Raw genomic sequence first — 17317 nt, forward strand, 5'->3', positions numbered from 1 at the left:
GGATTGAGGGGACAGATACAGAAATTAGGGGGACACATACAGGGATTTGGGGGCACATACAGGGACGAGGGGGCAGACACAGGGATTGGGGGCAGACACAGGGATTGAGGGGGCAGATACAGGGATTGAGGGGGGCAGACAAGGAATTGGGGGTAGATAACAGGGATCGGGGGGCAGACACAGGGATTGGGGGGCAGCAGTTTCCCTGGCACAGCCGAGGTGCCGGGGGGAGGCCCAGAGCCCCCCCCCCAAGGCTCTATTGCATTTACCCCGTCAGACTAAAGCTGTTTTCCTGAAGCAGTTTTGTACAGATCCCGTTGCTAGACAAAAAATAAAAAGCCCTTCCCCCCTCTCCCAAGAAGAGACCACCACCTCACCCTGAACTACTGGAGCAGGGCAGGGAGCAGCTGGGGCTGCTCTCCATCCCCCTCAATGCCCACGTTCCCTGTTCCCTGCCCGTGGCACTGCCTGGCTCCTCCATCCCCACACACAATCCACAGACCCAAACACCTCCACCAGTGCATGGGGAAGGGAAAGACACCACTACAATACAGTTAAAGAGAAAACAAATCCCAAACATACCAAAAAACACATTTGAAAAGCTCGACAACACTCGACAACAAAGGTCAGCCCACCTAGCAAACATCCAGTGAGGTAGATCTACACTTCCAGTACAAACTTCATAATTTCTTTGTGCTGTTAGAAAAAACCCTCCTCTCTGTCCAGCACTGGGCTACAGAGGCATTTTTATCCCTGAGATTGCTCGAATACCTGAGAATAAATTGCAGGAATTATGTCCTTTCTCTCTTTTTTTTTTTTTTCCTTTTTTTTCCTTTTCTTTTCTTAAAGATTAAAATATACAAAAATACAAAACCCAGAATATTTATATTAAAAAAAAAAAAGACCAACAAACCCAAAAACAAAGACGACAAACAAACCCAAAGATACGTCATTCACGCACGTCCTAGTGCAGCTTTCACTTGGCCTTGGGGGGCTTCTGGGACAGGGGGGGTCCACAGGGGCCAATAAATACAGGCAAGGCTTGGGGGGGCCCTGGGGATGGGGGGACAGCAGGACAGCAGCCACTAACCCAGGACAGCCACTAACCCAGGACAGGGACAGCCACTGACCCAGGACAGCAGGACAGCAGCCACTAACCCAGGACAGGGACAGCCACTGACCCGGGACAGGGACAGAACTAACCCAGGACAGCCGCATCCCCTGTCCCTGGGGAAGCTCAGCCCCAGGGGCAGCAGGGTCTGCAGCGTGGGGTGGGCAGGAGGAGCACAGGGGTGTCCCCAGCACTGGGGTGTCCCCAGCTCTACGATCCAGACGCTGGGAGAAGCCTGAGAGAGGAAGAGCTGGCTGCTTCAAGCACCTTGTGCTCTCTGGGCTGGCACTTGAGGAGGACTAGGGGAAATGAACTGTTTTTCCTTTGGCTTGCTCTCCCCCATGCTGCAGCTCGCGGCGCACAGACTGGTGGTGTTATCCAGCCCCAAGAGAGGATCCATTTCCTCCCCGACCGAGCCCAAATCCGGGCTCTGCTCTGTCAGCAATGGAACAGCCATGGAAGAACCACAAATCCTCACACCTCCCTGGAAGTGAGAGCCCCGAGGAGCAGAGGGAGCCGCGGGACCGGCCCACGGGCATCTCCCTGGTGCTGCTCAGGTCAGCCTTGCCCTCACCTCCCCTGGGCAGGAGCAGGTTCCCCCCAGCTCACCATGGGCGTGCAGAGCCTCTGTGCAGCTCAGGAAAGCAAGGAGCCATCAGCTCCTCCCTGGGGTGTTCCCCCTTTGCTCCTCCTCCCCTGACACAGCTGCCTGGCTTGACTTAGGAAAGGAATAAAGATCAACCAAGGATGCTTGGGGGTTTTAGTGTGTGGGGTGCTGCCTTCCCTTGGTTTGAAACACGCCATCCTGATGCTAACAGGGCTCCTCCCAGCCTGGCCGTGGGGGGAAGGTGTGTGCAGGGACAGCAGGTCCCCGCTGCCAGCGCTGCCCTCGCTGTCCCCTCGGTGCCCCTTGCCTTGCCAAAGCCTTGTCCCCCCGGTGGAAGCCCCCCGTGCCGCCCCGCATCATTCGCGGCTCTCGGGGAGCAGCGCCGGGCTGTGCATGTCCTCCTCCTCTCGGAAGTAGGCGGGCTTGCCCTGCGAGCTGGGCGACTGCTGTGCTTTGGCGGGGCAGTTGGCCACCATGTGGCTGATGCTCTGGCAGAAGTGGCACTTCTTGGGCTGCGGGGGCAGCTTGCACTCCTTGGCGTGGTGGTCCAGCCCGCCGCAGTTGTAGCACCTGGGCGAGGGGAGAAGCAGAATGAGGCGGGAGGATGCTGTGACAGTGCCTGGCACCCAGCTGGCTCATGAGCCACAGCTGGGCTCGGTGTTTGGGGTGGGTGGTGGTCCCAGAGTTGGTCCCTGCAGAGCCCCAGCTCCAGCACGGCCAGCTGGGCTCAGTGGTGCTGCTGGTACCCAGGAGATGGCAGCAAACCGCTGCACTGAAGCCACACACGGACAGGGATGTGGGGGTTCCACCCCTCTGGGGCCATCAGTGTCCTGGCTCCTGTGTCTCCAAACCCCACTCCTGGGTTACACTGCCCCAGGAACAGGCCAAGGAACGATGGCATCCCCAGCTGTCATCGTGTGGAGACAGTGCCAGGGGTGCCACCCTCACACCGGAGCAGAGGGAGCTGCCCTGTGTCCATTTCAAATCCTGCATCCATGCAGAACGGCCACAACTCTTTCCTCTTTCCTTTTCCTTCACAATTCCTTTCTGATTAATTTAAAATCCAGTTTATGGGAACAGCTGAGTGGGGTGGACAGCATCCACTGAGAAAACTGAGATGGGGCATCCCCAGGCAGCCAGGATGGGAGAGGATGGAGAGGATGGGAGAGGGGGGGATGAAGGGCTGGCCAGAAACTTGCCCGGGGCTCCCATCCTGCCGTGCTTTCCTCCCCACAAGGAAGGGCTGCTCCTGGACAAACTGCCCATCCCAGCAGGGCTGCCCGGGGTGTCCCTGACCTCTGCCCCTCCTGCTGCTCCCCTGCCCCTTCCCCACCGAGCTGCATCTGCCGCTCATTAGGCACCGCAGGAAGCTGCTGTCCCAGCCCCGGGGTCACCGCCCGTGCCTCAGCCCCGTGCCCATCCCGGGGTGCCCAGGCAGCTCCCGGTGCCCATTCCGGGGTGCCCAGGCAGCTCCCGGTGCCCGCGGGCCCTGCCCCAGCCCTCACCGGTCTCCTTTGGATCTGCGCTTCTGGAGGCTCTTCCCCTTGGGCCTCCTCTCGCTGCCGATGCAGAAGACGCCCCCGGGCCCGGTCACCCGGATGGACTCGAGGCCTTTGGATGATTTCTTGAAGGTGAACTCGACAGCCTCGCCCTCCTTCAGGCTGCGGAATCCCTCCATGTGCAGCTTGCTCTGGGGAGGGGCGCAGGGAGAGATGGGGGTCAGCACAGAGCTGGGTGTTCTCCAGGCACAGCACAAAGCCCTCCTGCACCCCAGAGCTGCATATGTCCCCTCTGCCCCTTGGCTCTGCTTATTTTAAATACAAAAGAATCTCGGGGTTTTGCCCAGTGGTACGAGTGGCAGGCCCTGTGGCAAGGCCAGGAGGCTGCAGGCTGGCACTGTTCTCTCAGCACAGCTCAGCCCAGCTCAAGCCCTTTAAGTGCCTGCAATAATTAATTAAGCAGCCATTTGGCACAGGATTATCGCTGCTGGGAGCTTCTCCCATTCCTTCCAGGAACACCGCATCGGTTATCACCACAGAATCAAAGCAGGGCAGCCAAGAAAAACCCAGGCTGGGAAGGGAGGGTTGTGAGGTGACAGGAAAACCCCATTCCACTTTGAGGGGCCCTGTCCATTTCAGCAGAACAAATCCTTAGGGAACAGAGCTGGGTGAGGCAGGGGGGAATTCTGTCCCCTTGTGCCCTGAGCATCCCGGGGGCAGGCAGGAATTATCACCCCTGTGCTTTGCTTTGCTCAGGGGCAAGAATTCTCATCTCCTGTGCCCTGAGCGTCCCTGCTGCTCTGCCCAAGCAGCTCCAGCTCGGCATCCCCCGAGCCACAGCGAGCTCCAGCAGCGAATTCAGGGGATTTGCGGAGTTCAGAGGGAGGAGCAGCTGCTGCTCCTGCCCTGGGGATTGCCAAGGCCTGCGCGGCCGCATTTATGAATGGAGCGTGTCCCATTCATGGCCGGAGAGCTCCCGTCACGTGCGCGCTCTCCGGTTCTCTCCCGTTCTCCCGAGGCTCCGGGAGCGCCGTGCGGGACCGGCAGGCACCGTCTGCTCCCATCCCTGCTCTGGATCCCGCCGGGAGTCACGGGGGAACAGCCCACGGAAAAACAGAGAGGGGAGGAACGGAGCTGTTGGGTTCTAGGAGGGAATTTTTCTTGGCAGGGTCTGGCGGGATGTCCCTGTGTTCGAGAGAATGGGAGCGCAGCAGAGCTCGAGGAGCAACCCTTGAGCCCCCTTTTCCTGCTGCTTTTCGCTCCTTTTCTGCACCTGGGGGTCCAGGCCAGGGCGGGACAGACCCCAAGTCACCCCCAGCCCCTGGATCCCCTTGGCTGCTGGGATGGGAGCCGGGGTGGCCACAGGGACCCTCCTTTGCTCTCTGACCTGCTCCTGCTGCCTCAAGGGAGAGCCAGACCTGAGCCCTGGGGTCCCAAACGACAACAAGGACGTGACAGAGTGTCACAGCCCCCTGTGCCCACCCAGGGCAGTGCCAGCAACACCAGCCCCTGGCAAACCCCCCAAATAGTGACCAAACACTGCAACCGGTGCTGAGCATCCCCCAGGCAGGAGCTCTGTGACCAGCACATTCCAGGGGTGTCTCAGCACATCCAAGAGGAGCCCCAGGACCTCAGCTCAGTCCCCACCCTGGTCTGTCCCCAGCCTGAGGTGATTTGGGCAATGGGAGCTGCCCCAGACGGGGAATTTACCCCATTCCCTCAGCAGCCCAGGGTTTGGGGGTGAGGAGGGGCTGAGCATCCCTCCCTGGCAGCCCTGGGAGGGGGCCGAGCCCAACCGCCTCCCGTGGCTCCTCTCGGGGCGTTTACAGCCCCAGCTGGCCCAGCTGTGTTTACACTGCGGGGATGAGAACTCCCAGAGCTCCGGGCCAGGGCCGAGCCGTGCCAGGGGCTCCCCAGCGCCCCCCAGCTCAGCCCCACCGGGGGCACCCCCGGCCCTCCGCCGCAGCCCAGCCCCGCCGGGAGGAAGAGGAGGGACGAGGCAGAAGCTGCCACAACACGACGGGGAAGCGATTTATTTTCCAGGAGCGGGTGAGGATGACAAGCGCCCCCAGCCCCCTCCGCCAAAAGGCCAAAGGAAACGCCCTCTCCCCGGGGAAGGGGGGGGACAGAGGCTGGGGCGTCCCAGCTCTCCCCCTCCTCCCCTTCGGCCTTTTGATGTGCGCTGCAGAGTGGCCGGTGGTCCCCGCGCATCCCCCCTGCCCCCTTCCCAAAACACACACATTGCTGGCATTCCTCTGTTATCAGATAGGTAATCAAACTGCAGCCCATTGAATTAGCTGCATACCTCCTGCATCTGAAAGGAAGGGGCCCAGAGCCCCTGTCCCACACCACACACAAAGCCGGAGCCTTCCCAGGCCTCCGCACACCCACACCCCCCCCAAAAAATAAAGAGATGAAGGGGGGGATTGGAGCGGGCCGGGGATGCTGGGGATGGGGGAGCGCAGGGGAGGGCCGGGGCCGGGAGCCACCGGCCGGGAGAACAAAGGGCCGGCGGCGGCCGCGCTCCCGCTGCCCAAATTCCAGGAGTTCCAGGCCCCGGCGGGGGGAGGAAGGGTGGCCGGCATGGCCGCGGGCCCTGCGACCCCCTCCGGGCCCTGCGACCCCCTCCGGGCCCTGCGACCCCCTCCGGGCCCAGATGGGCTCCGGGCGCCGGGCTCAGTCCCAGGGGTAGCTGTGATTTGGGGCTGTGGGCTGGCCCTGGGCTCGAGGTCACAAAGCTCTGGGTTCAAGCTCTGGGTCCCTCGGGGAGCTCCGGGGTCGGCCCCGGGGGTGGCTGTGGTTTTGGGGTGTGGGGTGGTCCTGGGCTCGGGCTCTGGGTCCCTCGGGGAGCTCCGGGCTCAGTCTGTGGTTGGGGACTATGAGGTGGCCCTGGGCTCGGGTTTGGGCTCGGGTTCAGGCTCTGGGTCCCTCGGGGAGCTCCGGGCTCAGTCCCCCTGTGTGCTTTGGGGCTCTGGGCTGGCCCTGGGCTCGGGTCACAAAGCTTTGCCGTCCCAAAGAAAGCGCAGCCCAACACCAGCATTTCCTTGTGCCCATCGGGCCCAGAGTTAACCAGGGGGACAGGGGACAGAGCGGGCACAGTTCCACCAGCGGCCCCGGGCACCTCAGCGGGCACCTCTGCCCTTCTCCCCCTCCCTTTATCCATCCCCGGGTGTTTAGGGCGGACAAAGCCGCAGCAAAGGCGCAGTGAGCGCCCGAGCTGCCCACCCCCCCCCCCCCCCCCCCCCGCACATGGGTGCCTTCATCCCTCCTCTTCCTCCCGCCCGGCAAACCCCTCCTCGCAGCTCCCACACTCGGACCCTTTCCCGTCCCGCAGGGATGGCACCGTGGGCGCCCCAAACCCAGCGCTGCCCCCCGAGCTCTCCCCCAGCTCCCGAGGGGCTCGGCCGGCCCCGGGGTCACCATTGTCCCCAGCGGACACAAGGGGACGTTTATTCCCGGCCGGCCCCGGCCACTCAATCAAACCATCTTTGTGTCCAGCGGGGCCCGGGGCGGAGCGGCCGCTGCACCTCGGCCCTGCAGAGCCCTTTAAACGGACATTTAACCGGCCGGGCTGGGATGCTGGGGTGAGCCCGGCTGTGTGAACAGTGCTGGCAGTGCCCAGCTGTGCCAGGGCTACCTCCGAGCCCTGCCCAGAGCATCTGGGGCAGCCCAGCCCCGCTGCAGGCAGGGCCCGTGCCTCAGTTTCCCCCAGTCTGCAAAGCAGGGTCGGGAAAAGCAGCCCAGGGACCGCTGAGCCCCCGGGGGTGCCATGCCCCATCCCTGGGGTACCCTGTCCGTGGTGAGCTCTGGCTCATCTGGCACCCACTGCAGTGCCACCGCCCACCGCGCAGCCCTGTGTCCCCAGAGCCACCGTGTCCCTGTCCCTACTCCCTCCTTCTGCCGGCTCCAGGGCACAGGGCAGCCCCCAGGGCCCCCCTCAGCCCCCCAGGACCCCCGAGGGCCATCCGGGGGAGCAGCCCCGGCCCCAGGGGCTCCGGTTTGGCTCAGCCCGGGTGTGAGCGTGTTTGGGGCTGAATTGCCCAATTCCCGAGCCGCGGGTGCTCCCGTCACCGCTGGATGTGGCCAGTGCAGTCCCAGCCCAGCCCTGGCAGAGCCGTTCTGCCCTCAGTGGGTGGCAAACAGCCCCCGGAGCAGGCAGGGCAGGGCTGTGCCAGCTCGGAGCAGTGACCGAGTCCCCAGTCCAACAGGGAAATGTCCCTTTGCCCCCACAGCCTGTGCCCAGATCGTCCCTGTCCCCAAAGGCAAAGCCCTGTCCAAAACCACACGGCCAATGTCCCAACAGCACACAGCCATGTCCCCACACCACACGGCCAATGTCCCCAAACCACACGGCCAATGTCCCCAAACCACACGGCCATGTCCCCAAATCCCACAGCCAATGTCCCCAAACCACACCACCAATGTCCCCAAACCACACCACCAATGTCCCCACAGCACACGGCCAATGTCCCCAAATCACACGGCCAATGTCCCCAAATCACACGGCCAATGTCCCCAAATCACACGGCCAGTGTCCCCACAGCACACAGCCATGTCCCCACACCACACGGCCAATGTCCCCAAACCACACGGCCAATGTCCCCAAACCACACGGCCAATGTCCCCACACCACACAGCCATGTCCCCAAATCCCACAGCCAATGTCCCCACACCACACAGCCAATGTCCCCAAACCACACGGCCAATGTCCCCAAATCCCACAGCCAATGTCCCCACACCACACAGCCAATGTCCCCAAATCACACGGCCAATGTCCCCACACCACACAGCCAATGTCCCCCAAATCACACAGCCAATGTCCCCAAATCCCACAGCCAATGTCCCCCAAATCCCACAGCCAATGTCCCCCAAATCACACAGCCAATGTCCCCAAATCACACCCCCAATGTCCCCACACCACATGGCCATGTCCCTAAATCACACAGCCAATGTCCCCACACCACAGCCAATATTTCCCGGTGCCAGGAGCTCCAGGGACGGCCCTGCTGTTGGGGTTTGGGTTTTGGGGAGGGCCTGGAGCAGGAATCCTCCCTCCTGCACCCCACAAACGGGCAATGCTCGGCAATGGGCTCCTGCTCAGCCCCGGGTGCAGAGATAAGGAGGGCGATGCCTCCAGAGCCCTCGGGGAGAGCACAGAGATTTAACAAAACAGAGATTTAACAAAACACCACCGAGCCTTTCCTGTGGCTCCCTCCCCATCATCTGGTGCCATATCCCCAAGGACTCCTACCGATCTCAGCTGAAATCAAAATAAAGACATTTCCCTGCCAAAATAACCATGTTTGCTCCTAATTTTCCACCACAAGCCAGTAAAATGAAACTCTAGATACCAATTCCGAGGGGAGAAAAAAAAAAAAAAAAAAGGCAAAAAAAGGTATCTACCACAGAGTTTAATCCATCAGTTTCCTGTCCTAAATCCTTTTAGCTCCTTTGGTTGTATTTTTTTTCCCCCACCAAAACCCTCCCGCACTTCCCAGGGGCAGCTAATTGGGATCAGTGGCTGCGTGTTAATTTTGTGCTCCCTTCCTAAAGCAGGAGCACGGCCCGGAGCAGCCGCGCGTCTCCCGAGGGTGATTCCAGCTCCATCCCGATAATTCTGAGGAGAAAGGGAACGGGGAACGGGAACTGAGGGGGCGGCGGGGGCTCCATCCCGGAGCGATCCCATTCATCGGGGCCGCTTCATCAGGAGCCCATTCCAGGGTGTTTTCTGTCCCTGGGGCAGGGAGGGGGAGCTGGGGGAAGGGATGTGCCTGCGGCCATCAGTTAATCTTTAGACAGAGACAGGAGGCTTTTTTTTGTGTGTGCCAGCGTCTTGAGGGAGTTTCAGGGGTGGAATAAAGCCGCTCTCTTTCAGTATTTCCCATCGGGACGCGGCGCAACACAATTTCATTCCGGCGGTTATTTAAAAAAAAAAAAAAAAAAACACCCACAGAATAAACAAAACCAAAGAGATTGCTACTACCGCTCTCCCACCACAAAAAAAAAAAAAAAAAAAAAAAAAAAAAAAAAAAAAAAAAAAGTAGAGATTCCAAGGAGCATTTCTACCCCAGGCGATCTCTGCGGGAGTTCCCTGCGCCTTGCAGGGGGTTTGGACTAAATGACCTTTAAAGGTCCCTTCCAAGCCAAACCAATCTGTGATTCCTCGATCTCTTCCTTCCCCAGGGATGCGCACCTCTGGTGCCCCGGTCCCGGGCTGGGGGTGAGCACGGGGAGCAGGAAAAGCGAGATATTATTGCCCGTGTCCCTGCAGGATGGAGCGTCACGGATTCCCCCTCCCCTTGCTACCCCTCAGCCCAAATTCCCGCTCGGATCCTGTTCCAGCCCAAATCCCAGCTCAGATCCTGTCCCCCAACCCAAATCCCCACTCGGATCCTGCCGCAGCTCAGAGGAAAGCAGCAGGGAAAGGCTGGGTGATGCTCCCTGACAGAGGAGCTGCCCCTCCTGCCTTTCCTGCACGCTCAGCCATGGAGCTGCCTCCAAACACGATTTTTTTTTTTAAGGCCTCACGTCACGCTCACGTGGATGATTATTTGTATTATCCTGGCCGCATGGCACCGGCACAGGTGGGTGACAGCCCAGGTGGGCTCAGCAGCGTCCCAAGGGCCACTTCCATCCCCCTCATCCCATCCCATCCCATCCCATCCCCATCCACATCCCATCATCACAGGGGACAGGAGCCCCTCCCGTGCTGGGATGTCCCCACAGGTCCCAGCCAAATCCCAGCCCTGCTGCTCAGCACTGCTCCTCCAGCTCAACCGAGCCCTGGTTTTCTCCTTTCCCTCTTTCCCTGTTGCCTTCCCAGGCATCCACACTCCTGGGAGTGATGCTCAGACCCCGGGAGCCGCATCCCGAGGGGACCACGGCACCCTTGGGGTCTTCACCACCACCACCAGCCCAATTCCTGCCACCTCAAACCCCCATTTCCCCAGGGGTGCTGCTCAGCCCTTGGCCTCCCCGGGACGATCTGCTCTGCCTCATCCCTCCTGTCTCCTCACAGCCCCCAAATGAATCCATCTCCAGTGCCCAGGGGAGGCATTTGAGCCCAAATGCCTCATTTTTAGCTCACAATGCGAGGGAAAGGCAGCCCCGAGGAGCCCTGTTAGTCTCCTGTCCTGCCGAGATTTTAATCTCTTTGTGATCAGATAAAGGCAGAGGGAGATGGAGACGCGCTCCCTGCCGAGAGGGGCCATTCAGACCTGGTTCCTGTAATAAAGTGATTTAATAGATCTAAAGAGGCCAATTCCCTTCTTTCTCCCACAATTACTTCCTGTGGGTCATCATTCACATATGTAAATGAAGAGGGGAAGGAGCGGGGTTTGAGGGGCTCTGGAGTGTTAAGCCCCGAAGATGGTTTGGGGTGCTGGGTGCTGGGCAGGGCACACCGAGCCCTGAGCCTTGCGGCCCTGGCTTTTGGTGGCTTTTGGTGGCTTTTGGTGGCTTTTGGTGGCTTTTGACTCCCTCCCCGGGAGCGGGGCCGACACGGGCTCTCGGGGTGGGGACAGAATCGGGACAAGGACCCGATTCCACCCAAAAGGACCCGATTCCACCCAAAAGCAGCGTGAGCTGTTCCCCGTGCACGGAGATGCTCTGCACTGATGGAGGCACCGGGGGCAGCTCCGGCTGCTCCTGCAGGAGAGCAGGGACTTTGTGCCACCAGCGAGAGGAGCAGGAGGCGAAACCCGGCCCGGAGGAGAATTCTCCATCAGCCCAAAGCTTTGGGGGGGCAAAGCCTTTGCTGTGAGGGGAGCCCCCACACCCCCGGCCCCTCTGCCACCCCAAATAAGCCGCTTTTCCCCAGAGTTCCCCGAATTTCCGAACGCTGCAGTCTCTGGGACCCCACGGCCCCCCCGGCCTCGGGAACCGGGGGGCACCGGGACCCTGCAGGGCAGGGGGACGCTCCCGACAGAGCCACCCCAGCAAATTCCCCTGGCCTGCAGGAATGCGAGCAGCAGCCATCAGGAAACCAGACTGACTGGGGGCAATAAACCCCCGAGCGGGGCGGGAGGCGCTCCCCGGGAGCGCTGGGTCCCGCTGCGCCGCATTGAGATGCAAAGGCCCATTTGCTCTCCGGAGAACACCAGGATCTGTTTTCCCCGGCTGATTGGGAGCCCTTGGCCCCAAAACCAGCTGTGCCTGGCAGAGCAGCCCCTGCCGAGGCGCTGTGCCCGTGCCACTGCCAAGGCAGAAGGGACTGGCATCTCCCGTGGCCATCGTTTCCCTGTCAGTCCTGCTTGGAGCCGCCCTCGAGGGCAGAGAGTGAGCGACCCCCGGGACCCCCTGCCCCAGGAGCCGCTCAGAGCCCAGGGCTCAGTCCTGAGCTCCCAGCCCGCAGGATGGACCCAGTTTGGGGGGCTTTGTGCCCGTGGAGAGCTGCAGGCGGCCGCTCGGGGGGCTCCCCAAAGCCGGCACCACGGCGCTGCTCTCAGTCATGGGCACGAATCCCCCGTGTTTGCCCCAAAAACACCCGTGCTCACTGCGGGGCACACACAGAGCGCCGTTCCGGGCACACACAGAGCCCCGCTCCGGGCACCATCTCCAAACCCTTCCCCAGCCCCGGGGCATCTCCCGGCAGATCCTGCCCCGAGATCCGGGGCGTTCATCGCCTCATCCAAGGCTTCCCTCGGAAGGACACGCGTGGGTGTCCCCGCTCAGCGCGGTCAGACCCGCACCCGGGACTGTCAATGTCACACGGACCCGCGGGGACACCAACGCCGCCTCTGTGCCACCCGCGCCGGGACAAAGGGCTCGGGCAGAGCTGCCCGGTGCCGGGATGGGCTCCGGTGGGAGAGCTCCCGGTGCGCGGCTCGGAGCGGGTCCCGGGGCAGCACCGCCCGTTCCCCGAGCCCCCGTTCCCGGGGTGTTCCCGTTCTGGCCCGGCCCGGCTCGGAGCGGGTCCCGGGGCAGCACCGCCCGTTCCCCGAGCCCCCCGTTCCCGGGGTGTCCCCGCTCCGGCCCCGCGGGCACCTGCGGCCCCGGCCCCGAGGGGCTCCTCAGCAACAACCACGGCAAATGAAATGGCTCGGGATCGCCTTTCAGCGCCGGTCCCCGGAGAGCAGCCCCGATGCGGCGGTGCCGGCGCTTCCACCGGCCCGGGGATCCGGCCGGGGGTCCCCATCCCACCCCCATCCTCCGCGGGGTGCCCCCCATCCCTCCCGGCACCCCGGGCCGTACCTGGTGCACGAAGACATCGACGGGCGCGTCCAGGGTCGCGCCGCCCTTGGCGGTCATGGAGAGGAAGCCGAAGCCCATGCGGACGTTGAACCATTTACAGATGCCGGAGCCGTGCAGGGGCTGCGACTCGTTCTCGGCCTTGGGCGAGTCTCCGGCCGGCTCCTCGCCCGGCTTCGCACCTGGGAGAGACCCGCGGAGCCGCTGAGCCGGGGCTGGGGAGCCGCGGTGCCCCCGGCCCAGCCGCCCCACACAGGAACCTCCGATCCTGCTGGAAAATGCCCCAAAAATCCCCAACCGCCCCAAAAAGCAACAGAGAGGCGAGCTGCGCCTCCGCGTGTGCACGGGGGCCACCCCAGGAAACGAAGGCAGCTCCTGCCAGCACGACCCGGGCAGTGCGTGCGGCGGGAGCCCTAAATCCGTTTCTCACTCAAAAATGTTAAAAACGAAAAATAAAATTTAAATCCCAGGCTCACACAAAAAAAGATCAAACGAGTAACGAAAAATATTTTTCTAAAATCAAAATATTTTTTAAAAACTTTTAAAAAGGGGGGAAACTCCCCCAAAACACCAACGCGAAGCCCCCCTGGCCCCAGCAAAGCCACGCTGGAGAAACTCTCCCTCGCCGTCAGCATCGCCCCCTCGCACCGTCCCACCCCGGCTCCCGAACACCCCCGGCGGCCCCAAACTTGTGGGGTCACCCCGGGGCTGGAGGGGGTAAAAACCCCGATAAATGCCCGCTGCTTTCCCCAGCGCTGCGCGGGGCAGAGGCGCCTCGGGCCCGGCCGCGCTGCCGGGGCTCAGCGGGACGGCCCGGGCCGCCTCGGGGGGGCCCTGCGCCCCCAGCCCGGCTCTGCCCTCGTTATTAATAATCGCGGAGCCGAGGCGGGCTGCGACAATAATATAACTTAACCTGCAAACTGCTGGTTGGAAACAGACCCCATCCCGACACTCGCTTGCAAATTCCGAGTTGTGGCTGTTACCGCCTCCTCCCTCCTCCTCCTCGGCCAGCTTTGAGGGTATCAGGCCAGCCAAAAAAAAAGGAAAAAAAAAAAAAAAAAGGAGGAAAAAAAAAAAAAAAAACAACAAAAAACCCAGCTTAGACCCCGCCGGGAGGGAGCCGGGAGAGGTTTGACTCCATCTTCACTCCAACAATAGGGGTGGGAGGGAGCGCGAGGGTTTTTTCAAAGGCTCCCAAATTCTCGCAGACAATGGCAGCCCCCGCCCCCCCCAGGACCCACCCGCGGGGCCGGGGGGCGCCGGGCCCCGCTCCGCCATCCCGTCCCCACGTGATGCTAATTAACCCCCCCGCTAATAGCGACACATTCCGCCAGGGATTTGCGGCGGGAGGGGGGGGGGGGGCTCTGCTGGCCGACCCCCCCCCGCTTAGGGCACTTGGGGGCGAGGCCACCTGTCAAGGCAGGAGGTGACACCGGGGGGGGCTGGAGCGGGACCCCCGCGCACCGGGGCTGCGCCCACCGCGTTTCCCCGCGAGCGGAGCCACCTGCGAGCCGCGGCCCGGTGGGACGGGGAACCGGCGGGACGGAGGAACCGGCACGGGCCGGGCTGTGCGAGGGGGCGGCTTTTTCCCTGCGCCCCCAGCCCCGTCCGTGTCCCGCCCCGTGCGCGCCCCGGGATGCGCGGCCCCGCGGCCCCGTTTTCCCCCCGGTGCCGGCGGCAGCGGGGCCGGGGCGCTGTCGGGGCCCGGCGCCCCCCGGGCCGGGCGGGGACAAAGGGCGAGCGAGTGACCAGCGGCTCCATTTCCGGCGGCGGACAATGGCCCGGCCGGCCGCGGGGGCACAGCGCCGCCCGCCGCCGCACCGGCACCGGCACCGGGGCTGCCCCGCGCCGCCCCCGCACCCAACCGAACCGAACCGAGCCGGCGGCGCCCCCCGAGGGCACCCCGGGGCTGGGGGCGGCGTCTGAGCCCCTCGCGGCCGCCCCACGCGGGGCCGGTCCCGCGTGGTGTCACCGAGCCGGGCACCGGGGGCACCGGGCGGGCACCGGGAGCGGCGGGGCCGCGGCGACACCAACGGGGGGACCCCGGGCCGGGCCGGGGCTGGCGGGGAAATCCCGCGTGGGGAATCCCCCCGTGAGGGCTCCGCCGCCCGCGGGGCCGCCGCCGCTGGCCGTGGTGCTGAACCGGGCCCTGTCCATGGTCCTGGCCGTGCCTTCCTCCTCCGGCTGCTGCTCTTCCTCTCCTCCTGCTGCTCTTCCTCCTCCGGCTCCTCCCGCTCCTGCCCCGCGCACCGGGGACTCCTCATTGCCCCTTCCCCACGGAGCCGAGCAGCCCCACTGGACCCCACGGGCGGATGGCAAAGGAGGAGGAGGAGGAAGATGAGGAAGAGGATGGTTTTTCTCTATGAAAACACCGACGTGAGCTGCTGGGAGGGCCCCAGCCCGCCAGGACTCGGTGCGGGTGGATCCGTGTCCCACACAGACAGACTGGAAGGTGCCACGAGTGACCCCACCCGGGGCTGAGGCAGGGGACGGGGCCGGGGCAGCCCTGGCACGAAGGAACCCGCGGTCCTGTCCCTGTTCCCCTCCCCTCTCTGCTGGCACTCACAGCTCGGGTGGCCGCCCGGGTCCATCCCGGGTCCGTCCCGGGACAGGAGGGCGTCTGGCCCCCTCTCCTGGCTGCAGGGGTTCCACACTCATCTCGGTTTCCTCTCGGCTGTGGGACAGCTGGGGCAGGGGGGGAGAAAACCGCCCACCGTCCACACGGCTCATCCCCCTCTGCCCATCCCTGCTTCCATCCCGGTTCCTGACCCGTTTTCCCGGTTTCTCTCGGGATTTGGGGAGGATTCTGCACGGTGTGAGGGCACGGGGGGAGGCTCTGCTGAGGAATGAGCTCGTTCCTGCCTTCTCCACAACGAATCCTCCAGGAAATAACCCACACCCGCACCGGCCTCCCCCCGCAGCCCCTTCCTGACGGACAGAGTGACAGCAGCAGCAACTTCCCCAGCACCCCCCGATTTCTGCCCGTTCTCAGCGAGTTTCCAGCCAGGGGATGCAGCCACATCCCCGATGTGGGCACCTCCATCCCCTCCCGGCGCCGTGTCCCGGCAGTGTCACATTTCCGTGCGCGCCGTGTTTGTTTTCGGCGCTGCTGAATGCAAACGCGGACGGGAAGGGACGGGGACTCCTTCCTGTTCTTTCTGAGCCCGCGGCTGTGCCCCGCTCGCCTTCAAGGCAAGAGCCGGCAGAGCGGCCGCTTTCACAAATAATGGCTTCATTAGATTGAAAGAAGTGGACAGTGACCTCAGTGAAATGGACTTTGTGACCCCTGCTGACCTCTGGCCCCGGCTCTGACAGCCTGTAAATCTTCCCTCGGCACGGCCGGGGCCAGGCCAGCGGCCCTGTGAGCCCAGGAGCAGCTCTGGGAGCCTGGCAGCGGCTTTGGGAACCCAGCGCCCGCGCTGCTGCCCCCGGGCCGGAGCCACGGAGCTGCCCCGGGGCTCCCCCCGGGCCCTGACCCGGCAGGATGGGCCCTGGGATGGGCAGCGCCCGGGCACGGGGGGCACAGCGCTGGCAGAGATGGCACCGGCGTCCCCAGGGCGCTGCCAGCCCCCCCAGGCTCCTGAAGGGCCGTGGAAAATGATCTTATCCGGGCTGAGGCTCCAGAGCCACCTCCCAGCGCTGTCGCTGTCACCGCTGACCAGCCAAGCCAAGCATCCTCCGAGCTCCTGCCGAGGAAAACCGCCCCCTGTCCCTGCCCAGCCCGCCTGGCTGCGCACAAACCTCCTCCGAGCCTCTCCGAGCCCCCCTCCACCCCCTCCTGTGGGCACGGACCCTGCCCTCAGCCCCCACCCACCCATCCAGGACTGCCCAGCCCTGCCAGCCCACTGCTGCTGGGGAAACTGAGGCACGAGGGGAGCGCTGCGCCACGCTGGGCACTCCGCCCGAGGCTGGCACAGCCCCAGGGCTGGCAGCGAGCCCCTCGCAGCCCACCTCCCTCCTCCCCACCCTGCCACGCTCACTGCTGACCTTTGCCTACGGAGCAATCGATAAAGGAGGCGTGGGGCTGCTCCTCCCCCTCCCTCCCCGGCCCCGGGGAGGATGAGGAGGCTCCTGAGGACGCTAACGCTATCCCTAACCCTAAACCCTAACTCCAACCCTGCTGGGACCCTGCCCAGGCCAGGGGAGGATGAGGAGGCTCCTGAGGTGGTACCCAGGGCCAGGGGAGGATGAGGAGGCTCCTGAGGGCCCTGCCCGGGCCAGGCTCTCCCCGCAGGGCAGGGGCAGAGGGGGACAGAGCCAGCCCTGCCCCCGGGCCTGCGGGGATGGGCTGGGCCCAAAGTCGGCAGCTCCCTTCGATAGCAGCCCCGGGGCAGCAGCTGATGGATCGATCGGCGGCAGAGCGGGATTGATCAGCGCCTCAGCCCATACATATTCCTGCTCCCTGATAAAGGGGATCGATAGCTGGAGGATGTTCCTCGGAGGCTGCAGATCCCCCCAGAACAGAGCTCACACGTCTGCCCTCGCCCCTTAAATCCCCCAGCCCTGCTCAAACCTCACTCTCCAGCAGCAAACCCAGGCACGGGGGGAGAAAATCGCTAAAATTGCTTCGGGGGAGCCAGGAGGGCTCAGCAGGGCATTGAGGAAAGGCAGAGCCTCTGCTCAGCAGCTGAATCTCACCTCCCAAAGCATCGGCCTCTCCTGCATCTTCCTCCTCTCACCGGTGGCCTGGCAAACGGGGCTCTCGTCTTTCTTGGGGGGCTGGAGAGCCCCCTCAAAGTCCTGCTCAAGGTGCTTCCAAGGAGGCTGAGCCGGCTGACAGCTCCTGATCCCATGGCCCTCAGTGCCTCCAAACGCAGCAGCGGCTGCCCCGCCCCGGTGCTGAGCGCTGGGAACGCTTTGCAGCTGTGGCCGGACCCGAGCCGAGCCGAGCCGAGCCGAGCCGAGCCCTCC

General features: G+C 63.6%; 1 protein-coding gene across 1 annotated transcript; it reads right to left on the reverse strand.

Moving 5' to 3' along the window:
- Window positions 1–2074: 2074 nt before the first annotated feature.
- Window positions 2075–13350, reverse strand: LIN28A (lin-28 homolog A). Its single transcript, XM_059488578.1, has 4 exons — window positions 13320–13350; window positions 12410–12588; window positions 3224–3408; window positions 2075–2288 (listed from the first exon to the last, which is right to left on the reverse strand). The coding sequence occupies exons 1-4, from the start codon at window positions 13348–13350 to the stop codon at window positions 2075–2077; spliced, it is 609 nt and encodes a 202-aa protein (XP_059344561.1).
- Window positions 13351–17317: the final 3967 nt, after the last annotated feature.

The sequence above is a fragment of the Ammospiza nelsoni genome, chromosome 25 (assembly GCF_027579445.1).
Source record: "Ammospiza nelsoni isolate bAmmNel1 chromosome 25, bAmmNel1.pri, whole genome shotgun sequence".
NCBI classification, from domain to species: Eukaryota; Metazoa; Chordata; class Aves; order Passeriformes; family Passerellidae; genus Ammospiza; species Ammospiza nelsoni.

Excerpts from the sequence above, each read along its gene's own strand:
- LIN28A (XM_059488578.1), bottom strand. The coding sequence starts at position 13,350 with ATGGGGTCTGTTTCCAACCAGCAGTTTGCAG. Across the intron at positions 12,589-13,319 it reads TTCCAACCAGCAGTTTGCAG|GTGCGAAGCCGGGCGAGGAG; the intron begins GTTAAGTTATAT and ends GGTCTCTCCCAG. Across the intron at positions 3,409-12,409 it reads TCGATGTCTTCGTGCACCAG|AGCAAGCTGCACATGGAGGG; the intron begins GTACGGCCCGGG and ends GCCCCTCCCCAG.